Here is a 26468-nt window from a genome sequence, read left to right on the forward strand (position 1 = left end):
GCTGTTCCACCCCTGGCCAGTATCACAGCTTAACTATGCATGCCATGATTGTCTATTTGTAGGGCTTTTTTCTGGGAAAAGAGGTGGTGAAACTCAGTGGTAAAACTCAGGACCGCACAATGACATCACTTTGGGTCAGCTGGAACAAGGAGCGGAGTTTTTTAAAGTTTAAATCACCATTGGCAAAAATGGTCACATGGCCGGTGGCCTCGTCCCCTGATCTCCAGACAGAGGGGAGTTTAGATTGCACTCTGTGCAGCGCAGAGGGCAATCTAAACTCCCCTCTGTCTGGAGATCAGGGGGCGGGGCCACCGGCCATGTGACCATTTTCAAGAGGTGCTGGAACTCCGTCCCACTGCATTCCCGCTGAAAAAAAGCCCTGTATTTGTCTATTCATTGCTGGCATCATAGCATGATTGTGCATGACTTCATCCGTGATTGTGCATGGTAGGACCGAACACATGGCTCTATCTATGGCCGTCACCATCTCACAGCAGTGTCATGAGAGGGGGGGAAAGGCTAATTTTTACAAAGCAGACAGCCCTACTCAGGCCTGAAATGCAAGATGGGTTACCTACAACAGGAGTCTATAAGTGATTGTAGTAGGGTTGCCGACTTCCAGATGGTAAAAAAGAAAGAAACAGCAAGACAGGTGTGAAAACTAACTAAACAATAAACAATCAGATGTTATACAACATTGTTTTTATGTGTACTGATACATAAAGAAAAAATAAGTGAAGTCATAAAAGAACTCCGCGTACACTTATTTTACTCAAGAAATAGGGGTGCCAAGTTAGATAACAAAGTTCCAGTTCTTATACACAGATGACAAAATCCATGCTAGTTACATATCCTTCGTCCTAAGAGTCTCATTTACATGGAAACAATAAACTTCTGTACACATCAAAATCTTCTGAATAACAACAAGCAAATAAATTTCATTGGATGATATTCAACCCAGAACACCGTAGCCGATTCTCTATAATGCAAAATACAATACAATTAAGAAATCCTGTAATTCCACAAAAAATGTATAATGTATACGTTTCAAGCATAATCATTGAAAGTTCATACAAATAATTCAAAGCATTACGATATACAAATTCCAAGAATGACGGTTGATGGGAAAGCTGGTGTTTTTTTTCCTCCTGCTTCCAGGATTCTTTATCAAAGCCGCCAACGCTTCTTGATAGAAGTTCTCTCACCAAGAAAACATCTAATCAATCACTTAGAGAAACCAGTGTTTCAGACCTTCAAAAAGGAAGTCTTGATCTAATAGCCAGGCCACAGAGATCAGTTCCTCTGAAAAAATTGGCTACTTTTGGAATGTGGGCTCTATAGCATTATAGCCTAATGAAGTCCCTCCCCTCCCTAAATCCTGCCTTCCCCAGGCTCCACCCCCCAAATCTCCAGGAATTTCCCAACCTGGAGCTGGCAACTCTATTAATTGTAGGGGTTGCAAAACAAAGTCACCCAGACCACACATACCACTTGGCTCATCACAGTCCCCATAGTCCCCAGTCAGGCTGGGTCAGTCAAATTATATCAGGCCTTGAGCAAAGAGCCTGTAGATATTCTTCTTTTTGCCTTATTTTTAAACTGCTGACCTGAGCTGTTTTTTGAGATTAGCTTAACAGGCCTTAAGAAATGTGACATCTGTTGTTTTTCAAACATTCCTTTACAAGCTGGCTCCAGGCTCCAAGGAATCTTAATGTTATGACATTACTTGGAACGGCAGACCCTTGGAGGCAGGCAATGTAATATCAGACAAAACGCTGCTCTTTCCAGCCCATGTGCCTAATAAAAAGTTTAAGTTACAGAACTGGAAGGCACGACCATATATGCTGCTAAGCCTGACCCAACTGTTTCTTGCCAGTGTGTTCCTACAGAGTCATCTGTCCCTTCCAGTGGCACTTTTCTTGCTCTTCCCACCTTGCCCCAACCCCAGCTCCATAGCAGCCGTTATTATCGTTACCGTTTTTAAAGAGAGACAGAAGACCAGTTAAAGAAGCAATCTGGAGTCATTTATGCCAGTATTTGGACTCCTGCAGGGTAAGAAGAATGTGGTTGACCGATGTTCTGAGTTTTATATAAACTATCTCTGGTGTTCTTCATGCAGAACTATCGGGAAGGGGTCAGGGGTCAGTGGTACAGCTTCTGCTTTGCACACAGAAAGTTCATTCCCCAGCAACTCCAGTCAAAAGGATCATATAATAGATGAAAGACTACAACCTGAGACCCTGGAAAGCAGCTACCAGTCAGAGTAGATAATACTGATCTTGACAGCCCAATGCCCAGACTCGGCATAAGGAATTTTGAATGTAATCCTTTAGAAACGATACTTAATCTCCAACTCAAGCTGGTCCCAACTGGTAGCATGGTTGTCATCAAAACCATTAAAGACATTCACACTTTTGTGTTAACAGGCTCCCAACATACCACCAGTGACTTTCCCCATGCTGACAAAGCCAACAGAGAAAGCCATTGCTCAGTAGTAGAGATGGGCACGAACCAAAATACAACCCAAAATTTGTGATGAACCAGGCCGCTTTGTGGTTCGTGAACCAGCGGATTGTCAGATCTCATTTCTGACAAACTACCACCAAGTTTAGGCTGGTTTGTTTGGTTTGTTTTTTGGTTCATCACTGCAGACAGACTGGTGCCAGTCAATTAGTTTCCTAGGCAACAGGGGATGGACTTCCTGCAGACCTTCTGCTGACCCAGAAGTGACCTTCTGCTGGCCTAGAAGTGACGATTTTCTGACCTAGAGCCAAAACACACGTTAAGAAAAACCTAGGTTCAGCACGTGTTCTCTTACCTCAAGGTTTGCTGGGATCTGTAGGTGTCCTGGAAGCTTAAAGTTTAGCATTTACAGAGCAGCAAAAAGGAAAAGGGAAATACAGGCGCCTGTATTTTAAGCTTTAAGCTTCCAGGACGACTTTAAGCTTCCAGGACGCTTACAGATCCTTTAAGCTTCCAGGACTTTAAGCTTCCAGGACCCCTACAGATCTTTAAGCTTCCAGGACGCCTACTTTAAGCTTCCAGGATGCCTACAGATCCCGGCAAACCTTGAGGTAAGAGAACACGTGCTGAACCTAGGTTTTTCTTAACGTGTGTTTTGGCTCCTAGATGTGACATTTTCACGAACCAAATGAACCAGTTCATGAACCGGGGGCAGGTTTGTGAAAGTTCGTGAAATCTGACAAACCACAAACCGCATGGTTCGGGTTTTTTCCAGTTTGTGCCCATCTCTACTCAGTAACGACCACAGAGATTGATAGAGTTCCTAGAGAGCTGTGTCAAAGAATGGGAACGTATGATGTCACTTCTGGGTTTTTCCTGAAAGGACTCTGGCTTTCCTCTGAGCAGCAGGAGGTTTGCACTGAAAGTGGGAGAATGCCTGTTACCACTTGCAGATTGGTATCTCTGTATGTGACACTTCAGATATGGAGACAGTTTGCTTATGCATCCTCCTTCCCTCCCCAAGTGTTCCCTGCAGATGCTAAAGAAGCATTGCCAGCCAAATGCACGTATCACTCACAAGGATGATTGATTGCTCAGTACGCAAAGATGAATGGTTCTCATCAAACCTTCACAAACTTTCTTACAGGATCCTTTAGGGAACTGGGCAAGATAATGCAGTTGATTACATGAAGTAGCATCACTCAGAGACAGGCAGCTCCTATTCAATATGATAAGGTATGCCAGACTGGCATTCTATACATAGACTGTTAAAAGCCAGTTTCTCTTAGTTTGACCTTCGTTCCACAGTTGTTGCAAGAAGAAAAATAGAATAATCTCATGTACCCAAAGCTCAGAGCTCCTTAGACAAAGGACAGAACACAATATATAAAATGACCTTTTTCAAAATCATTTGGATTTTATTCTTACAGGGCAATCGGTGATTTAGAACATTTATCACTATTGGACAGCCTATATTAAGATATCACTTCCTATGTTAATACTATGAAAGTATTAACAAAGGAATGACAAATTAACGATGCCTTGTTCGGGGGTACTAAAAAGCCAAGGGATAGGTCTAAGTACAGTTGCCACGGTTTTTTTGCCAGACTGTCCAGGGAAAACAAATTTGAAAAAATGGACACCTGCACGTGCTCCTGGGAACCTTAGGATTACCAGGTCCCTTACCCTCCCAGCGGGAGGCGGGGGACCTAGTGTTTACCTTTCTTGTGGCCTCAGCATGCTTCACTTCCGTGCTTTGTGCACATAGCCCTGCACCCACGTGATGATGTCACTTCCAGTGATGTCGCTTCCAGACAACATCACCGTGTGGGTACAGGAGCACACTTCACAACAGGCCGATTTGGGCATCAATTGGGCCCAATTCAGCCTGCTTGGGGCCCAAATCTGCCTGCTGCAAAGTACGTGCATGCTCTTGGGAAGGCACGATGATGTCACTCCCTGGAGTGACATTGTCGCACCACCTCCAGGAGCGTACCCAGGAGGCCCCTTCTTGCACCCTTCTCCTCCACTGGCCAGGTGAGTGGGGAGGGGGTGGAGGCTGAAAGTGGGGATTCCCCCACCCCCACCAGGGGAATGACCTGGGGTGTGCCCAGGCAGGTGTGCAAGCTGGCCTGCTGCACACCCAAGGAGCAGGCTGCCAGGTCACCTGCCCAGCCCGCTGCCCACCCGGGGAGCAGCCCACCTGTGCACCCAACTGCCAGGCCTGCTGTGCTCCTGGGGAGCAGCCAGCCAGCCAGCCTGCCCAGCCTCTTGCGCTCCAGTGATGATGTTCTGGAAGTGACATCATCATGCTGGGGCCTGGAGTGTACACGCACTTTGTACGCACCCCAAGGAAAAACACAAAGGGGAAGTGGCAGGACCCTTGTCTAGTTTGGAGAGGAAAGCCATCTGGCAATGCTAGGTCTAAGAGCACCTGATGACGCTAAGAAGACTTGAGTCTAGTGAATTCCTGGATGGAGAAAGAGCATGGGGACTCTATATATATTGCCAGGAGCTCCAACACCAAGATATGAATGTAGGCTTTGATCCAGACGTCCTGAAGGAGGATCAGTCCCCCAACCCCACTTCCCAAAATGGCTGCAGAAGATCTGTGGACCACCCAGTGTGTGTTGGGAGGTGTTTGGGGGACATATGGAGCTGCCTGAGTTGGAACATCGGCCCATTTATTTATTTGTTATATCCTGCTTTCCTCTCCAACGGGGCCACAGAGGCGCTTACCACTTTCTCCCCTTCTCCGTTTTATCACCATGACAACCCTGTGAAGTAGGTTAGGCTGACCGTGTGTGAGCAGCCCAAAGTCATTCAGCAAGCTTCCATGGCCAAATGGGGATTCGAACCCGGGTGTCTTGCTCTGACACTCTAACCACTACACTACTCAGGCTTTCTATCTAGCTCAGTATTGTCAATTCTAACTGGCACCCGCTCTCCAGGGTCTCGCTATGGATACAGCATAGTGGCTGGGAGAACAATCAAGAAGGCTGTTGGTTCCGGCCTCATATAAGCCACAAACAGACTAAATGGCTTTAAATAAGCAGCTCCCCACATGCCATATGGGGACAACAATACTGGCCTACCTCATAGGACTATTGCGATATCCATTAAACTCTAAAACTGCATAAGAGAGCCAGTGTTGTATAGTGGTTAGAGTGTCGTGCTAGAATCTAGGAGACCCAGGTTTGAATCCCCACTCTGCCATGGAAGGACGCTGGGTGACCCTGGGCCAGTGACAAACTCTCAGCCTAACCTTCCTCTCACGGTTGTTAACAACAACAACAACCTATATGTATTTTAAATTGTATAATTCTGAATGTTTTTATGGTTGTTAACTTATATTAATGGTTTTATGTCTTTTAATTGTATGTGTTTGTAATCCGCCCTGAGCCTGCTGGTGTGGGGAGGGCGGAATATAAACTGCAAATCAATCAATAAATAAACAAATAAATAAATAAATGATGATGATGATAGCAGCACTTATATACTGCTCTTCTAGACAGATTAGTGCTTCACTCAGAGTGGTGAACAAGTTAGTGTTATTATTATCCCCACAATACACAGCTGGGGAGCTGAGGCTGAGAGGAGTGGCTTACCCAAGGCCACCCACTGAGCTCATGGCAGCAGTGGGATTTGAACCAGCAGAGTGCTGATTCACAGCCAAACCACTGAACCACTGAGCTACAGCAGCTCTCTACTGAAAATACGCTTGTGAAAATAAAATGAAGGAGAGAACGATGTAAGCCATTTGGAGTCCCCATTCAGGAGAATGGTAGGGGATAAATGAAGTAAATAAATAAAAATAGTAACTGGAGATGTCACGGATTGAACTTGAGGTCTTTTGCATGCAGATGCTCTACTTTCACTAAACTTTAGCTGTTTGAGCTAAAGATAGTTCCCTGTTAGCATCACCCTCAAACTGGAGGACATGGGAGTCATAAGCAACGCCGAACGCACATGGCCTGGAATTCTGGCTCAGAGCAGCAATTAATTCTTCCCATCAAAGTCAGTCGGTTGAAACCGCCACAAGAAAAACCTGATGCCAGTTCACTTTAAAAGGCCCTTCCGTGCAGCAAAGTGGGAAGTTGGTTTTTTTCCTCTATCATATTTATTCCTAGCCCGGCTTAAAAGAAACAGCGACTGGCACTGATACATACTGGAGTGACCTTGAATATGAATCAGAAAAAGAGCAGACTGCTTCCAAAAGGATGTTAGCAGTTTTGGCTCACACGTTGCGACAGTCAGGAAGGAACAAAAGCAACTGACTGTTCCCTTTGGGAAAAAAAATTGTTAAAAGTGACCTTTTGTATGAATAATGAACTGGTGCCAAAGTAATTTCTCCCTGAGTTTCTCTGAAAAGTGCATGCACTTCTATGATTGTTATAACACGACTGCCAATTGCAGTAGGGTTTTATTTATTACCGGTCTATCCAACGTAGCTCCCAACGTAGCTATACATTTTGTATAGCAAAAAAGTTTAATAAGACATCCATGAAGGGCAAAAATAGAGATAAAACACACACTTAACAGGGATGCAGACTAGAAGAAAAATGAGAGCATTGAGACATGAAACCTGTACCCAAGTTCTAGCCTAAGTTTGTTTAGTGGCTCTTGGTGGATACATCATATTTTGAATTCAAACATCTGGTAGTGTATTTAACAAATTTATACCCTGCTAAGTCTCCTGAAGCAGTTTCTAAATCAAAGGTCCAAGACAAATACAAAAGATCAACCTAAAAATGACCCTAAACAGTCTTAAACAACAAAAACACAGATTCTTATGCCTTTAAACTCTTATGTACACAGTGTGGGACTGTGCAGTGCTGTTTTATCCATTACACACTATTGGCACCGAGCCTAGAGCCAAGAGATTTTCAAGGGCGCACAAAAATATTTGAAACCTAGAGGAAAAATTATTGGCTCCAAAATACAAAAAGGAAACAGCAAAATCAAAATTAATAAAAGCAAAATTATAAAAATCCTTTCAATTTTTTTCCAGAAAAAATATATGTTTAATGTAAGATGTGGATGCTTATATATCACCGTTCTAGGCAGATTAGTGCCCCAATCAGAGCAGTGTTTATTATCGCCGCAAAACAGCTGGGGAGCTGGGGCTGAAAGGAGTGGCTTACCCAAGACCACCTGCTGAGCTCATGGCAATAGTGGGAGTCGAACCAGCAGAGTGCAGATTCGCAACCCAACCACTTACCCAAGGCCACCTGCTGAGCTCATGGCAGTAGTGGGAGCCGAACCAGCAGAGTGCAGATTGGCAACCCAACCACTTACCCAAGGCCACCCGCTGATCTCATGGCAGTAGTAGAATTCGAACCAGCAGAGTTCAGATTCACAACACAACCACTTACCCAAGGCCACCTGCTGAGCTCATGGCAGTAGTGGGAGTCGAACCAGCAGAGTGTTTATTCGCAGCATTATGCTATAGCAACATATGATATAGGGTGGGGCCTCCAAAAGTAAAAGTGCCGAGGGCCTAGGAAGATCTTAAAATGGCCCTCAGACCGTGGTACGTTAAGGACCATCTTATTCTATAGAAACATTAATAGCATCTTCTGATACCCTGTGGTCTCCATTTACTAGACCAAAATAGGTTGCCTCAAGGGACAGGACTCCTGATTGGAGCTCAGCAACCCCAAAGGGAGCCATGGGGGGCCTTGAAAGGGTAATGAAGTGGGTTCAGAACTGGGGTGGTGAGACAACGGAAAGGAGGGAGAGCAGAACAAGAGTTGAGGGCAATCAGAGGGGGGGGGGGGCAGAGAAGCGGCAGCCAGTGGGGTAAGAAGCTGGGGCAGGGAAGGAGCAGGAGACAGTGGGGGAGTGATATTTCTCCTCTCCTCACCTCTTATATAAATGTTTTTAAAACAAAAGGAACGTGTGTCAGAGAGAGAGAGAATTAAATATATGCACAAGTGCCAAAACAAGGGGGGGGGGGAGCCCAAGCTATAGCAGTAACAGGACTGAGCTAAGAAGCAGAGGCAAAAATAAGAGGGAAGAATAGGGGTTGCCAACATCCCTGGCGGTAGCTGGAGATGTCCAGGAATTACAACTGGGCTACAGAGACCATTTCCACTGGAAAAAAACAGCTGCTTTGAAGGGTTGACTCTCTGGCATTATACCCTGCTGAGCTCTCTCCCTTCCCCAAACCCCACCCTCTCCAGTCTCCACCCCTCAAATCTCCAAGAATTTCCCAACCTGGAGCTGGCAATCCTAGACATTCCCCTGCTGGGCAAATGCAGACATTTGGCCCCCTGTGGACTCATCTGCCGTTTGCTTTTTACCAAAAACTAGAGGAAAGATTTCTTATGTGTGTGCGCTTAATTTTGATATGAGGAAGCAACAAAGGGAGAAATAAGAAAGGTTCTGAACAATTGGGGGGGGGGGTAGAAAAAAGAGGAAGATTGTACAGCATAGTTGATCTCAGGACAGCTGACAGACTCCAGGTGAGAGCTGGGCTTCTTTTAAGATTCATGAAGAACAGGCTAAGTTATAAAGGGTAGCTAGCTAACAAGCTCCCCCTGCCCTCCTCCATGTTGTCCTCCCATCAACCCAATAAAGTTAGTTAGAGTGACTGGTACAAGACTACTCGATGAGATTCAGAGCTGAGAGGGTACTACAAGCCTGGTCTACCTATCAACCCATTTTCCCCAGCCTTCCCTTCCAAGAAGTTAAAAGTAGCAGATGTAGTTACCTCCCACCAGGGCTTTTTTTCTGGGGAAAGAGGTGGTGGAACTCAGTGGGTTGCCCTCGGAGAAAATGGTCACATGGCCGGTGGCCCCGCCCCCTGATCTCCAGACAGAGGGGAGCTTAGATTGCCCTCCGTGCCGCTTGGCAGCGCAGAGGGCAATCTAAACTCCCCTCTGTCTGGAGATCAGGGGGCGGGGCCACCAGCCATGTGACCATTTTCAAGAGGTTCCGGAACTCTGTTCCACCGCGTTCCAGCTGAAAAAAAGCCCTGCCTCCCACCATTTTATCTCCACAACAACCCTCTGAGGTAAGGCAGGCTGAGAGAATATGACTGGCTCAAATTCCCCTGGTAAGCTTCATGGAAAAATGTGGATTTGCACCTAGTTCTCCCATGTCTCAGTCAGACATTCTAACTAGTACACCCCTCTTCTTCACTCAGCAGCCCTCTAACCCCAATTCCACAATGAGTTTCCTAACCACTGCACCACACCGGAATCAAACATGTACTGGACTTATCCTGCAAATTGCAGAAGGATCCTTAAATCCTCCCCCCCCCCATACCATCCCTACGTAAGTTCGCAATGCTTTTGCACACGTCAACAACTCCACAACCCTCACAGGCTGAGGCCAAGTCAAATCACCTTGCCTCTTAAGGACACCGTTTTCCAGAGAAACGCTGCAGGCAATTCTGCTTTAACAAATAACCTACCTTGAACGATTCGGTCACATGCTTTGCGGCTGCTGCTGTACATCCAGCTGCACAGTCGTTTTGACAACCCTGTAAAGGACAAAACACGGTTTGAAATATATATACTGGCCACAGAATGTTGCAGAGCACCTGGCCAGAAAACGCTCAAAAAGAAATCAGGTCATTATCGCTTGGCCAAGGCTCAAAACCCTACCTGAGGTCTACAGTTCTCACGGTCCATTTTGCCCCAAAACAAATCCCTTGAGCCTTTTACACTTGTGGGCTTGTAAGAGGATTGGGTAAATCCTCCTTTACTCTGTACGGACCCCAAGCTGCCGAGAGACAAGAGCGTAATTGTTGCCACTTAAAGTCGAAACAATGCTGAGCGGTTGGCATGCATCAAGTCAGTGGAGCCCCTTGTATTGTCTGTTTGAAGGCAAAATGCGAAAAGAGGACAGGAGCATGAAAGGTGGGATAGGTTCAGCTTTTGACAGTCAGTCACTTTAAATTAAACAAGGTCAATTGGGTCAAACATCCAGAAAAACATGATGAAGGGCAAGCATGACTTAGTCAATAGGTAATTTACCCGGCTGTGTGTGTGTTATGTGCCGTCAAGTCGCGACCCTATGAATGAAAGACCTCCAAAACGTTCTCTCTCTAACAGACCTACTCAGATCCTGCAAACTGGAGGACGTGGCTTCTTTTATTGAGTCAAACCATCTCATTTTAGGTCTTCCTCTTTTCCTGCTGCCTTCCATTTTTCTTAGCATTATTGACTTTTCCAGAGAATCTTGTCTTCTCATAATGTGACCAAAGTACGATAGCTTTAGAGTGGAACTACAAGTGACAAAAGGCACAGGTTGGACACTTGTCAGCTTCCCTCAAGTTTTGATGGGAAATGTAGGCGTGCTGGTCTTGCAGCTTGGCTCTCCGACTGCTGTCCAATGGACTTTTCAACTGTCACTTGTCCAACATTCCGCCAAGCTGCCTACATTTCCCATCAAAACTTGAGGAAGCTGACAAGTGTCCGACCTGTGCCTTTTGTCACTTGTGGTTCCGCTCTTAGTCTTGTCATTTTAGTCTTGTCAATTTACCTGGCTACATTTGAGTAATTGCAAACACACCATTCCAGTAGTAAAAGAACAGCGTGAAATCACGCTGTAAAGTGGGAAGGGGGGAAACTTCCTTCCTATCACTAAGTATCCTACAGGCTCATCAGCATATTTGTCTGAGAGCCAAACTACACGACAACCCGTGCCTGCTGTGCCCATGCCCACCAATGCCAGTTTATAAGATACTTTAGTAGATCAAAAATTGCCACGAGGGGCCATGGAACAGCAGTACCATGCAGTCTTGTTTCCCCCCATCCCTTTTCAATTGCAAAACAGACCCCCATGACTATTTCATCAGGTGTAGTTTTGGGACAATGCACACATTATAAATTCCTCATGTCCTCCCTGTGTGTCCAGTCAAAAGACAGCATGTTGGAGCTCTGTGTTTAGAACTTAACTCACAGGATCATGAGGGCCTAGTTTAGCTCAGGACCTCAATGAACAGAGAGGAGGGGGGTTAAGTGTCCCCCCCTTGCCATTTTCCTGACATTAGACAGATGGGGGTTCTCCTGACCTGGATAGCCTGGGTAAGCCTGATCTCATCACATCTCAGAAGCTAAACTGGCTCGGCCTTGGTTAGTAATTGGATGGGAGACCTCCAACGAAGACTAGGGCTGTAGAGGCAGGCAATGGCAAACCACCTCTGTTAGTCTCTTGCCGTTAAAACCCCAGCAGGGGTCAGCCTATATCAGCGATGGCTTGTGGGCATTCTCCACCAAACAGATCTGGGGAGCCTCGATTTGTCCTTCTGGAAAACTAACATGTAGTTATGAGTAGGGCAAATAGCAGGCCCTCGGGGTTGTTTGAGGTTGGGAAAACAGTGCAGTGGGGAAGGCTTAATGTTTCCACTCATGTGCCACGTCCCAACTCGAATCAGACCTTGGAAATTAAGTTCTAAATATGGAACCCCCCAGGACATGTCTGATAGACAGGACTTTGGCAGCCACATCGGGGGCCATAAAGACATTGTAGCATGCAAATTGGACCTTAAGTTGCTGGACTTCAGGAGTTGGGGGGTGGGTGGGGGGAAGACAGCTTAAAGCCTCAGAAGCAAAGCTGCTTAAAGAGAAGGAACACAGAAGCCAGAAAACGTAAGATGCCTGGATGTATTGTTTTACACACTTGGCTTCTGGAGGATAAATCCTAAATTAGCCCTTGAGATTGCAAAACGCTGCTCTGCGGAGATGCCAGCTTCGCAGGAAACTTGCAAGAAAATTATAGAGTTGGCTAGGGATATGCAGCTTCTCTTCTCCTCTCACTGGATTGGGCCCCAGGAAAGCATTGGTGGGTAAGACCAAACTGCCTCCAGTGCTAGGATTCTCACGGGACGCCATGCTCCCTCCCACCGAGAAAATTTGCTAGAGAGGAAGCGTAGCAGCATGGTGACTAAGAGAATCCCTGACCTTCTTTAGAGTAAATTTACCCAAGCAACTCAGTAACTAGGCATCATTTAAATTCTAGGGATTTTCCATTCACTGTAAAGAGTACAGTAGCACCTTTAAGACTAACCAACTTTATTGTAGCATAAGCTTTCGAGAGATGCATCTGACGAAGAGAGCTGTGGCTCTCAAAAGCTCCTGCTACAATAAAGTTGGTTAGTCTTAAAGGTGCTACTGGACTCTTTACTACTTTGCTACAACAGACTAACACGGCTAACTCCTCTGGATCCATTAACTGTGTCGTCTGTGTATGTGTGTAATGTGCTCTCAAGTCGCAGCTGACTCATGGCAAACTTTGTTGGAGTTTTCAAGGAAAGAGATGTTCAGAGGTGGTTTGCCATTGGCTGTTTCCACAACACTTACCTTAATCCGGAACGCCGTGGAACATCGTGAAAAAAACGTGGAAGATAGCATCTTCTCGCACAAGTTTTGTGCGATGTCGTGCAAAACTTGCACGAGAAGACGCTTTCTTCCACGTTTTTTTCACGACGTTCCGCGGCATTCCGGATGAAGGTATATAGTGTGGAAACAGCCATTGTCTGGCTCTACAAACCAGGGCTTCCTTGCTGGTCTCCCATCTAAATACTAACCAGGGCAGACCCTGCTTAGCCTCCAGGATCTGATGGGATCAAGCTTGCCTGGACCATCCAAGTCAGGGCAACGGTGTTGTACTTACTATTAAAATATATTTACTCCAATACTTACAGTCTTGAAAACTAAAAACACATAAAATATGGTATACCTCGCCCCCATTTAGCCTCCTTCTTAAGAAACAACATGAAACTTAAACCTCATTCAAAGCCCTTGCGAATAAAATGTTCTAGCAGATGACACAGGGGCCACTTGAAGTAAAGACAGATTTATTTATTTGTCATTTATAGTCCGCCTTTCTCACCAAGACTCAAGGCAGATTACATATTATGAGCCTAGTACAATCAGTATCAAGTACAATATCAAGGACATTTCCATAAACAATGCCATAGGGTAAATATAAACAAGTTTACAAAGACATACCATTAGCAAGGATCCAATACAGATTAGAAGAAATGCTGAAACAGAACATAATCGATTCTACGACTAACATTTGACAACATGAAGTACGGTAGTGCATAGGTGTACCTATTTGAAGCAGCAGATAGCATGCAAAGCAACATGGTGAAATCTATGGTCCCTAACTCATTAGCAAAGTATCTGAGATTAGTGAAGCATCTGAGATATGTGGGACAAATCGAAAGTTGCAACTGGAAGACCACAGTTGTAGCGATAGAGCAGCTTAGAAATAGGTCCCTTCTGGCATGATTTGCTTGTTGCATTAGACCATCTCCTCTCGAGGAAACCACTTGCTTAGCTAAAGCAATAGACTTGTCTGTGGCTCTCACCACGGAGGCTACCATCAAATTAATATGTACACGTTAAAACACTACAAAAATGTAATACGAACATAATGTGTAGAATGGGCAACGGAAGCTTTTTATGGTGCAGCGGTCCATTGCATCACTCGGAATGTGCTGCTCATCAAATTGATATTAAAGGGACAGCTAGAGGGATCCAATTAAAAGCGGGCCACCCTGGTCATCCCACAAAAGAAGGATGCAACTGTCTTGCAGCTGAGTGGTGAGGGACCAGCTCCTGAGCTGGAAGAAGTGGCTCTGAGACTTCCCTTTCCGAGCAGAAGGAAAGAAAGAGGGGGGCTGCTCCATTTTCTCCTCCTCTTCCACCCTGCTGCCCCATTCATTCCCCAGTAGCCTGCAACGCCAGGTTCCAAAAGATGGAGTAAAGCAGATACCACTTCAAAGAGTTTGAGAATCACTGTTCTTTCATAAAAAGAAAGGGAACCTCACAGCAATTAAATGAACTGTTTGGATTCATGTATACTATTAAGAGAACCATGTGTGTGTTTACTTGCGATCACAGGGTGGTCAGATTTCTATAGTGTCCTTCAGACAAAGCAGAGGACAAAATGATTCAGAGGCAGGCAACGGGACACCCATCTGGTGACAGATCTGACAGTCCGTCTTCCTTTTGATATTCTATGCCATCCCTGAGCAAAGCTCAATCATTTTATCCGCAGCGGGAGATTAGATACGCTGCCAAAGACGGCCTGTGTGATTGCTTCTGAAAACCCATGGAGGCTCTGGCCAGAACATTTTTAGCCTGCTTTGGTAAAAAGCAGAGCCAGCACTGCCGAATGTTGGGCAAAAAGTCCGGCTCAATCGCCCGCATGCCTTATGATTAACCAAGCCAAGCCACCACGTGCTGTGGTCTGTCAGATGCCTGCCCTGCCCCCATTTCCTTCCCAGTTTTTGTAACTCGAGACAGAACACAAAAGTAGAAGTTTTGTCAAATCCCGGAGAGGGCACAGGACAGGGTTGGTGAGCTGCTTTCGGGTTCAGCCAGTGTCTGTTTACGGACCCTGGCGATAGCGAGATGCTCTGGAGGTAGGTTTGCCAGGGGCCCCGAGGGCCAAAGCGAGAGTGCAGGGGCTGGGCACAGCAGGGAACTTACTTTCCTCACACCCTGCGCTCCCTCGTTGTGCCGGAAAATAGCATCATTTTCTGGCTCGATTAGTTAGTTAGTTAGTTAATTAATTAATTAATTAATTAATTAATTAATTAATTAATTTGGAAATACTCAAAACCCAAAGCACCAAGGCTCTTCGGGTATTTGAATCGCTTTGGAATGCTCCGTAAAGATTTGGAGCATTCCAAAGTGATTCAGGGGGCTGGGTTTTCTCCAAGCACCCCTACCCCTCACCCTCCCACTTAGTTCCCATCCCCTCCAACCTACTTACCTGGCCCTTTAAAGGGCCAGTTTAAGCAGGTCCCTTTAAACTATCAGCTGGCAGGCGGCAGGAGGGGATCCCCCTTGCTGCCTCCCAGCTGATAGTTTAAAGGGCCCTTTCCTGCTGCTTGCAAGTGGCAGGGCCCTTTAAACAGCACAAACTCCCCAGCCCCAGCCCCCCAGCCCCAGCCCCCCACTTACCTTGGCTCTGCTGCTGGGGTGGTGCAGGCCGTGGCCCAGCAACAGCAGCTCTGGCCTTCTCCATCACCCTGTGGACCCGCGTCGGGGCAGACGAGGCCGAAAAGGCCCTTCCTGCGGGGCCATTTGAGGGGCAGGAAGGGCTGCCATTTGAGGGAAAGTCAGCTCTGGCATTCTCCGCTGCCCTGTAGGCCTATGCAGAAGTGGAGGAGGCCAAAAGGGGCCTTCCTGCCCCTCAAATGGCCTCCTCCGCCCCCCCCACGGGCTCGCAGGGTGACGGAGAAGGCTGGGGCCATTGCTGCTGGGTCGCAGCCTCCATCACCCCAGCAGCAGAGCCAAGGCAAGTGGGGGTGGCTACACAACCATTTGAGGAGCGGGAAGGCCCTTTTTGGCCTCCTCTGCCGCCCTGCAGGCACCCTACGGGCCCACTTGCAATCAGCAGGAAAGGGGCCCTTTAAACTATCAGCTGTCGGACCGCGGGGGGCAGGATCCACCCCACACCACCTGCCAGCTGATAGTTTAAATGGACCTGCCAATTGCAAGTGGCAGGAAAGGGGCCCTTTAAACTATCAGCTGTCAGGCAGTGGGGGGGGGGATTCCCCCCACACCTCCTGCCAGCTGATAGTTTAAAGGGACCTGCCACTTGCAAGCGGCAGGAAAGTGCCCTTTAAACTATCAGCTGTCAGGTGGCAGTGGGGATCCTTCCCCCTGCTTGCAAGCAGCAGGAAAGGGGCCCTTTAAAGTTGCCCTGAAGCTTTCCGAAGCAACCTGAATGCTTCGGGGAAGCTTTGATTCGGGATTTCCAAATCGGGGCCACCGTACTGGCCCTGATTTGGGGATCCCAAATCTTTACAAATAGGGTCTGATTTTGGTATTTTATCTGAATTGGAAACCCAAAGCGCACATCCCTAATTATTATCTTCACAACCATCACCCTGTGAGGTGGGTGAGTCTGAGAGCTCTGGGAAGCTGTGACTGGCCCATGGTCACCCAGCTGGCTTCAAGCGGAGGAGTAGAGAATCAAACCTGGCTCTCCAGATTAGAATCCTGCCACTCCTAACCACTACATAATAATTAAAAACCAGTCTAATCCCAACCCCAGCCTATAAAGCCCTGCAAATAACATAAAAATTGCAGGTAGATAAAAATGCACAGCAATTTGCTCTACCTCACAAAGAATATTAGATAGCAAAGATATGCCAGAATAGTGCTCCCTTACAGAGTTTTCGAAACATCAAGAGGTCCTGCTGAGCATGAGTGCCTTCCGACAGTGCATTCCAAAGGGAGGACTCCACAATCGTAAAGGCTCTCTCTTCCTGGTGGAGGAAAGTTGTGCCACCCCAGGGTCTGGAGCCTCCAATAAGCCCTATGAAGATGAACGAAGCAGGCAGGGTGGTTCATAATGGGAGAGGTGGACCCAAAAGTATGAGGGTTCCAGACCGTGAAGGGCTTTAAAGGTGAAGACCAACACCTCCAAATGGGGGGATTCCTACTGCGCTCGGCTTCAGCACACTTAGCAGCTCCTCCGTTGTCGGCACGATGGGGACTGGAGCACATGCATGCACTTGTTTCCCCCCAGTGTCTCCCCTGCCACTGGTCAGGTGAACAAGGCCAAGGTGCAGCAGGTGGCAGCAGGTGGTGGTGGAGGCATGGCAAGCCTATCTGGTGGGTTGTGTCCTACTTAGTCCATCACAAATGGATTTATTTATAAAATCTGAGATCTGCTCAAAGCGTCTTACAAAATAATCCATGGTAAAACCCTTAAAAATTGAATAAAAATCTGGGAACCCAGTGGTCTAAGGCCACTGCAACATAATTTTCTAAGGTGAAACAGGCCAGAATCACAGGTTGAGTTCACAAGCTAACTACAAACCATGGCTCAGTGATTCAAATACAAGACATTTTTTCATGTCCACTCTTCCATTCATGCCTTCCTGCACTTCTGCGCTCCGAGTAAACCACAGTTTGCAGTTCCATCTACAACAGGAAAACTACACTTTGCTCAAATTGTTCATCAGCAAACATCTAAGCCAATGCAACATGATCTTCATGCCCAATAGCTATGCCTCTGCATTCCCATCTTCCTGTACACACATGCTAATAATGCTGGATGCACACTAACTAAAACACACAGAGACTCAAGAGGCACACTCCCACTGCAAAGTTGTTTTTTTAACCATGCTTTTTCTGTTGCAAAGACCAAAATTGCTGTGATTATTTCAAAACTGCACACCCGGTGCCATTTAAAAGAAGGACAAGTAGCAACACAGCCATTTGGTGCAATTTTATATTGAAGGCGTTTCCATCGCTGCTTTGGCTGTCCCGCACCTTGAAAAGTAAGCTGTACTGGAAAGCTTAATTGAACACAATGGCACTCCGTGCTGGTTGGGGTAGTGTCCCCCTCCCCTCTAAATCCACTGCTATTTCATCAAGCCGAGAAAGTGATGGCTGAGTCACTCAAATCTATTTTTAACTCCAGGCTGAAAAGGCTTGGAACTCCTTGTGACCTTTCCAGAAGAGATCTGGAGGCCAAGGAATATATCCAAGGGAGCCACATCCCCCTGATACTGTCAATTTCATTCAATTTCAAACCAAGCCAAGCCCAGGAAAGAGAAAGACCGCGCAACAGTCAAAAATCAAGGGGTCGTCCAGCAATGCCTAAATCTCTTCTTGCATGCCGTGAGAATTAAACATCTAAAGGTTCCTCTGAGCCCAAAATGTTCGGGTGTCTATAAATTAAATTAAAACAAATAAAATAAAATAATAATAAATAAATAATAAATTAAATAAATTAAATAAAAATTAAATTATACTGAATCAGGCCACATGTCGAAGAAGGTCAGTATTTTCTCTCCAGTGTCTCTCACATCACCTATTCCCTGATCCTTTTAACAGGAGATGTGGGGGATTGAACCTGGGGACTTTCTGTATGCAAAGCAGAGGCTCTCCCACTGAGTGGCAGCTCCTCCCCATCAGAAAAACGGCAGGGGAAGGTCAGTGGAACTCCTGAGATATTCTATTCACCTTAACAACTCTAAAGAAAACCTCCAAGAAACCATGGCGAGACAAAAGATTTCACCGTTATCTTTCATCAACTTCTTTCCCTCCCGTAACAAGCAGTCAAGTGTTGCTTATTATGGCTGTGGCTCAGATTCTAAAAATGTGTTCCTTGATTACTCGGGAGGAAGATTGGCAATGGAAAGGATGAACGATCAGCAGGGTGTATCAGGGAAATGGAAATGACAAACATTCTGTTTGCAGCATTTGATTCTCATTCACAAATGTAACCGGACCCATGATGCTGTGGTGACCACAGTATGAACACACGTGGGTGAACTGAGCCCCCCCCCCACCACCGTGGTCTTTTAAACCTGTTCTACCAAATTAAACCTGTAGTATACCACTCCTCAGGGTTGCAAGCTTCCAAGCGGAGCCTAGAGATCTTCTGGAATTACTACCGATCTCCAGGTGACAAAGATCAGTTCCCCTGGAGAAAATGGCTGCTTTGGAGGGTGGGCTCTATGGCATTATACCCTGCCGAGGCCCCTCCCCTTGCCAAATCCCATCCCCAAATATCGAGGAAATTCCCAACCTAGAATTAGCAACCCTACCCTTCCTCGAAGGAATTCAGGATGGTGTGCATAGTTCTCCGCCTTCCTCCTTACATTTTATCCTCACAACAACCTCATGAGGTAGGTTAGGCTGAAAGAGAGAGATTGGCCCAAAGTCACCCAGTGGGCAATATGGTTTGAATCCAGGTCTTCCTAGTCTGACACGCTAACTGCTAAACACTGCTTCGTCAATCTGCGGGAGACGGCATCTTACAGCATTCTTCATGCTTGTGAGTAATAAGCATTCTAAACTCCCCCTTATCCCACCAGCTTTCTTCAGCTCCTAACAAAACTTCCTATCCAAGCAAGAGTGACAAATGACCTAATTGGATGAGAAGCTGAGAGATCTATGCCTAGATAATTCAATATTTTTTTTCCTTGTATAAATATCAGCCATGTGAGGCCCCAATTCCAGTTCAGACCAGGATGTAGGAAGATGACTTTTCCCCACTCTTGGCACACGTTGTCCCTGAATGGTCCCGCAAAGCTGTTCTTTGCCCCTTAATGGGAAACTGCACAGAGTTGAACCAGGGCCTTGCATAGCTGCAATTTACAATGAAAAGATGTTGCTATGCATGTGCTTTACCCTGATCTACAACTGCTCGGCCTACCATGGGCCTGCAATGCCACTGCCTAGACCAACACCGCCAAGCTTGCATGCCCATAACCAAATGCAGATATATCACCCACCCACGGCCCCAGGGCTGGCGCGTCCATTGAGCCCAGGTAGGCGGTTGCCTCAGGGTGCGGGGCGCTGGAGGGGGCGCCAGAGGAGGCGCTGGGGGTTGGAGCACGCACCACGGAGCTACAGCCTTCCAGCCCTCCTGTCCCACGCTGCCGCTGCCACCAGCACATGCCCCTGGCTGGGCACAGCAGCCGCGGGCAGGCATCTGGGGCAGTGCAGGGCAACCGAGTGGGAGAGCTGGGAGGCCACCCGCGCACCGTCCCAGCCGCCTGCCGCAGCAATCGGGCCGGCTCGTGCGGTGCCCGTGATGATGTCACACGTGACGTCATCATGCAGGCTGGTGTGTGCGCAGGCGCCAAAAACCCTGGCGCCACTCCTGCACGGCCCAATGGGTAAAGCATGAGATGAACAGGACAAAAATACATTGATTTCTGCCCCCTCTTCCACTTTAATTAATAATGTCAAGAATGGATTATAAAATTATATAAGAACTAAATCTTTAGAAGCAGTCCCAGCAGGATTCGGCATAACAATTAGATTAAACCTGCCAGGGTCAGCCAAGGAAGTAAACAGCCTTGGAGGAAAATAACATGTAGATTGCAATGAGGGGCTATGATTAGCACTCCGGAGATGAATTTGCTATTTAAATTAAGCAATCCATTGCCAGGAGAATCATTCAAGATAAAAAGACCAAGCAAGGAGATGTATATTTTTTCATGCAGCCCAATATACGTATTTTAATCCAGTTTTTGTGCTGGCATTATCGATTAAATTTCTTTCTTTGTCATATCCAAGGTATTCCTTAGACACTAGCTTTTATTCACTGTTTGACGTTTTATTTGAATCTGTGCCATATGAGTTCCACAACTGAGGGTTCAACAGAGAAGACAAAAGTGTCCAGAAAATGCAAACCAGGCTTGTAGAGCTTCAATTTGCCTCGGGGGCCGTGCAAGGAAGAGAGGAGGGGTAACTCTCCAGTCACCATTCAGTTTTCTATTCGAAACTGGGCTCCTGCTTTTCAATTAGCTTTCTAAAGAAAAAAAGTGTGTGTTTTAAAGGATATGTAATTCCTCCTTTAACAAAGCAAAGAGCCCAATTTCAAAAGCAAAATGGAGGGAAGCTTGAAGGGTTAAATTTTCTCTTTGCTTCTTCTCTAGCACAAATAAAATTGAGGCTGCACAATTCTACAATTGCCTTTTATGGAGGGAGGAAAGTGCTCGATCATAATCTCATCTCTTTGAGTCCTGACTGGAGTTTAGGCAAAGCAAAATGGATTAATTCTGGATTCCATCAACAAGGAGTTGCAAGGCGCCATAGCTAGGGTATCTCCCCAGACTGAAATGAGCGTATTTCTTATATGCTTTGTGAAATGGACTTAGAGCCTATTAGGATATGTCAGGTGCTAGGTCCACTTGAAAAATGGTCATGATACAAAAAGGGACCCAACCAGAGAGCCAATGTTGTGTACTGGAACAGTGTCAGACCAAGACAATTCAAATCTCCATGACATCATTTGTTTCAAATATTTTACATGCCTGTTTTCCTCCTGAGTCAGGAATCATGGCAAGTAACAATAAAATACAATTAAACAGTATAAAATCACATAATTAAAAACATTTAAACAATAAACAAAATATATCTTAAAAACAATTTTAAAAACATCCTGTTCACATATTCCCTTTGGCCCAGATTCAGCTCCAAAAGCTTTTTGTCTTGCAGCCTCATCAGAAAGCCAAGAGGGAAGAATTCCCCCCTTTGAATTCTTCAAGGAGGTGTTTCCACAGGCAATTCCCCCCCTACCCTGCCCCCCAGTTTCAAGCCCTGGGGACCCGGCAACCCTATACAGGCCCCACCAGGAGGGTGGCAAACCTACCTGCATGGACCCCATCAGAAGATTGGAAATCTTAGTTCCAGATCAGTAAGAGTTTTAAAATGTAGTTTTGAAAAGTTTTTTTTTTAAGTACTCTCTTGCCCTGGGTTTATAAAGGCCCAGAAATAGTTGCAGTTTTTCTTACTGGCAATTTTGGCCCTGAATGCCACAAACAAGAACCTTAAATGACTCATCTTCACACAACACTTGGATCACAGCCTTATTTTTCAAAATTAAACTCGTTTGTTGTCCTCAGTACTAGCCTTCCCCCCCCCCCCCTTTCCTTTCTTGTTTTTGTTGTTATTGCATCCCATTGCTGTATCACTTCCTCCAGAACTGCTGGGGACATGGGAGGTTATAGAAAGAACTGAATGGCCCAGGAAGCCATTTACAATCTTCTGATCCCGAGAACAGTGTCTCTCTCTGTTGCTGACCTGCTTGTCAGATCCAGCATTGATTCATTTACTTTACAATTGCATTGTTTGCCAGGCTAGCAAAGGAAGCAAAACAACAACTATATTAAAGCTGTTTGCTGAAGCTATTTGACCTATACATCATGCCAATTTTCTGTGTTGCCCACCACAGTGGGGGGAGAAAAATAAAAATTCTGTATGCCTCTGTGTCAATATGTCACTTCTGGGTGCAATCTGGAAGTCACAATGGGTAGCTCTAGGAATTGCCAGAAACTCTATGTTTTTACCATAGAGTCTCCCATGAATCCTAGAGCTACCCTTTGGCACTTCCTGTTAGTACCCCGGAGTGATGAAGTGATGTTGGCAACATCACTGATGTCACTAACCCCTATGTCCCCACCCCCAATCCTGGTTTTCAACAAAAGTAATGATAACACACTACCTCCATTTTCCCCTCCTCATTTCCTCTTGCTGGCACTGCTCCTTCAGTGTGTAGTGAAAGCAAAGTACAAAGTCTAGCATTCTTGGACTCCATGCGTACATATTTATTTACTTCATTTTTACCCCACATTTCTCTCCAGTGGCTTACAACATTCTCCCTTTCTTCATTTTTATCTCACAACAACCCTGTAAGGTAGGCTAGACTGAAAGTCCATGTGTGACCCAAGGTCATCCAGCAAGCTCCAACAGCAGAGTAAGGATTTGAACTCGGGTCTCCCAACACTATAACCACTACACCACACTGGTTCTCTACATACTAGCAGCAGGTCTTTCATCAAAGCAGCAAAAATGAAAAGAGTGATTCAATACATTTTTTAAGTCCAGCAGGTAAAGCTTTCACAACCTCACTGATACAGATGAACATTCAAACACACAACATTACACACACACATATTCAGTCTCTATATATGAGACGCAGTACACGAGGATGCTCATGTGAAGGTTAGATGCAATGTTTGCCAGGAACTGTAGGGCAAAAAGACAGATCGGCTCTGTCCTTTTCACCTCTTTAGAGCCGGTGTGGCAAGATCGCTCCTCAGAGGTTTTGTTTCCTCTTTGCCTCCCTGAAGGCTCTGCCAATTTCTCCCCCCCCCTTTAGACGCACGTGGGCTAGCTCTGAAAAACAGGGAAGGGGGAACTCACCTGTTTCAAATCCCTGGGGATGGATTAGTCACCCCTGAGCTTAATCTCCTGCCCCAGCTCACAAGCAGAGGGGGAACAGCTCCTTTCTTCCAGCCTTTCCAAAGGGGGACCAAGGCTGTTGGAAAGCGAAAGGAGGAAGCCTGTGGTGGGTTGATTAATGTAGAGGGGAGAGAGGCATCCCTCCCTTTTCCTTCCACAGAACAGCCTTCCTCTTCCCGAAGCCAGAGGTATTTCAATTAGATATATGTAGATCTTTTTAAAAGTTTTGTATCCAGCATCAGGTCTGTCATTTTCACCACCCCTTCTGGGAGGCAGAGAGGAAAAAAACCAACTCGCTGAGCAGAGATGTTTGCTGGCTCTGTAGATCTGTCCTTTTAAGTACCCGGCTTGCTGGGTAACCTGCCTTGCTTCACTTGAACGTCCTCGTGTACTGCATCTTGTGTATAGAGAGTCTAGAGGTATATGCAAATGTGTGTGTGTGCACACGCATGAACAGGGGGCATAATACTCATATAAGACAAGAGGTCATTGCTAATATTCCTGCTAAGAGAATCTTTAAATATCCTTTTCATGCTTTTAAATCGTCTTTCTCCAGCCCACAGATCCTCAGACATAGTGATGGGCTGACACCATACTTCTGTGAAATCGTATAGACATACTGAATTTATAGTTGGGACTGGGTTAGGGGGACAGATTCCTAGCACTCCCACAGTTAAGCTTGCTTTTTGAAGAATGCAAACAAACGCAGTTGGAAAACATGACAAGCAGATCTCATAATTCAGTCAAAACTATAGCATGCTCACACCGCCTGTTGTCTTGCAGTTGCTGAGAAATTCTGAAAATTTTATTGCAATATGATAGAGCCCCGTGGTGCAGAGTGGTAAGCGGCAGTACTGCAGCCCAAGCTCTGCTCACGACCTGAGTTCGATCCTGGCGGAAGATGGGTTCAGGTAGCTGGCTCAAGGTTGACTCACCCTTCCATCCTTCCGAGGTCGGTAAAAAGAGTACCCAGTTTCTTGGGGGTAAAGTGTAGATGACTGGGGAAGGCAATGGCAAACCACCCCATAAAAAGTCTGCCAAGAAAACGTTGTGATGCGACGTCCCCCCATGGGTCAGTAATGACTCGGTGCTTGCACAGGGGACTACCTTTACCTTTATCATTCGATACTGAATGAAGAAGGTGGCATTTTCAGGGATTAGGGAATGGAAATAAAAATGGGTTTTATGGATGGATAAGAGTTTCACACTTGGCCCAAGAAACCTGCCTCCAATGTCTGGAAAAATAAAGATCACAGCCACATACAGTTTCATTTTTACAGCCACATATAATCTCAAGTTTGGGCATTAAATTGGAAGCAACCATGATCACTTACACAGAGGTTATTTGCCCTGGCTTGGATGCTATTGGAAAGTCGGTTGTTCTCCTACTTCCTCATAGCACCAGGTTGCTTTCGTGCACCTCCCATGCTTTCCTGATCTTTCCTGCCATCTTTCCCAACATCTTTCCCAAGTCCATTTTGCTGTAGTATTTTAGGAAATATCATAGCAAAGCCAGGAGGGCTTTGTGCACGAGAAAATCTGGATCTTCCATCACCACGCACATTGGCACTATTTTCTTTTCCCCACTCCCCTGTGGAATTCCATCACCACTGGAGGACCTTCTCAAAAAACTGACAACTGACCTATCGTTATCGTTAGTGTTATAACTATCTGTCTCTCGGGTTCTCTGATTCCAGAAGCTTGGATGCTTTAAAAAGTAAGTCTCCAGTCTCTTTCCTGGCAGAGACAGGACTTTGCCTTTTCAGGGAGTGCATCGGGGCGCTATAACTCTGCCTGCCTATGTGCATTCATCTCATGTGGACACAGCGCCTATGGATGGTTGCTCGCTGGTTCCATCCCTCTGGTTGGGAAGGTAAGAAAGGTAGTGCACCAGATTAAAGGGACAGAGCTCACACACACACAATTTGTACATGAAAAAGCACTGCACACACATGAGATGATTACATGTAGGCGGAGCCAATGTGCTCATTCACAGGCAAGTTGGGGCCATCATGCTCAGTCTCACTTCCCCTATAAACACATTGGCTAGGGTTGCCAGCTCCAAGTTGGGAAATTCCTGGAGATCTAGAGAGTGAAACCTGGAGAAAGTGGGGTTTGGGGAGGGAAAGGACCGTGGCATGGCATAATTCCATACAGTCCGCCCCCCAAAGTAGCCATTTTCTCCAGGGGGACTGATCTCTGTGGCCTGGAGACCAGTTGTAATTCCGGGAGATCTCCAGCCACTACCTGGAGGCTGGCAACCCCAACATTGGCCCTGTATCCGCATATGTCACCAACTAGGATTCAATGCGCAGGGCAGCAAAATGGCTTCTTGGGCTTAGGTGTGCTGTTTGCAACAGACCTCGAAGAAGTAGTTAAGTACCAGGTGGATGAGAAGCAACCAGCACAAGTGTGAACTCACAGCTATGCAAAAATTATTGGATTCACATGCAAGGTAGGGCTGATCCTAAGGCAACCCTAAAACTTCCAGGAAGGAATTTGTTTTATTGGTTTGGGTGGTGTTAAAAAAAAAAAAGGATGGGCTTAAATTAGGCTAGCAATGCCTCCAACAGAAATGCACCCTTGCCAGGACACCGTGTACTGTTCTGGTCATCCCATCTCAAAAAGGATGCTGTGATGCTTGAAGAGGTGCAGAATGCAGCAACTCAGAGGATCAAAGGATTGGCGCAAGTTCCCCAAGAGGAAAGAAAAGGGGGCTTGGGGCTTCCCCATTGAGCAAAGATAGTGATGGTGACAAACGTAAGGGACAATTATGCCTCATGGAGAAAAACTGGAGAGAACCGTTTCTCCTGGAATTCACATGGAATTCGTTGCCACAGGAGGTGGTGGCAGCTACAAGCATTGCCAGCTTCAAGAGGGGACTGGACAAATATATGGAGCAGAGGTCCATCAGTGGCTATTAGCCACAGGAGATAGATGGTATTCTCTTTGTGGGGAGGTGGTGCTCTGTTGTCTTGGTGCTGGAAGGAAGGCAGTGGGAGGGCTTCTGGTGTCCTGGCCTCACTGACAGTCCTTTAGATGGCACTGGATTTCTAGCCACTGTGTGTGACAGAATGTTGGACTGGATGGGCCACTGGCCTGATCCAACATGGCTTTGCTTATGTTCTTATGTTCTTATGTTCCTTTCCCATATTATTAGAGCATGAAGAGCAACCAATGAAGTTAACAGGCAGATGATCCAGGGCAGATAACTAATTGATCAAACTCGCTGCCTGGTGATGGCCTCTAACTTGGCTATCTTTGGGGCCATGGCTCCATGGTGGAGAATCTCCTTGACGTGCGGAAGGGTCTTGG

General features: G+C 46.2%; 1 protein-coding gene across 3 annotated transcripts in view; it reads right to left on the reverse strand.

Annotated features, from left to right (window-relative positions):
- BCAT1 (branched chain amino acid transaminase 1) overlaps positions 1 to 26468 on the reverse strand; it is a 79958-nt gene that overhangs the window by 39620 nt on the left and 13870 nt on the right. For 2 of the 3 annotated variants that reach the window (XM_054989281.1, XM_054989283.1), the window contains exon 2: positions 9884 to 9952. In XM_054989281.1, coding sequence (XP_054845256.1) covers positions 9884 to 9952 — 69 coding nt within the window. Of the gene's footprint in view, positions 1 to 9883; positions 9953 to 23114; positions 23164 to 26468 lie in introns of those variants that run through there. The other variant, XM_054989282.1, reaches the window with a different exon arrangement.

This window comes from Eublepharis macularius, chromosome 9, assembly GCF_028583425.1.
Source record: "Eublepharis macularius isolate TG4126 chromosome 9, MPM_Emac_v1.0, whole genome shotgun sequence".
In the NCBI taxonomy this organism is placed as follows: domain Eukaryota; kingdom Metazoa; phylum Chordata; class Lepidosauria; order Squamata; family Eublepharidae; genus Eublepharis; species Eublepharis macularius.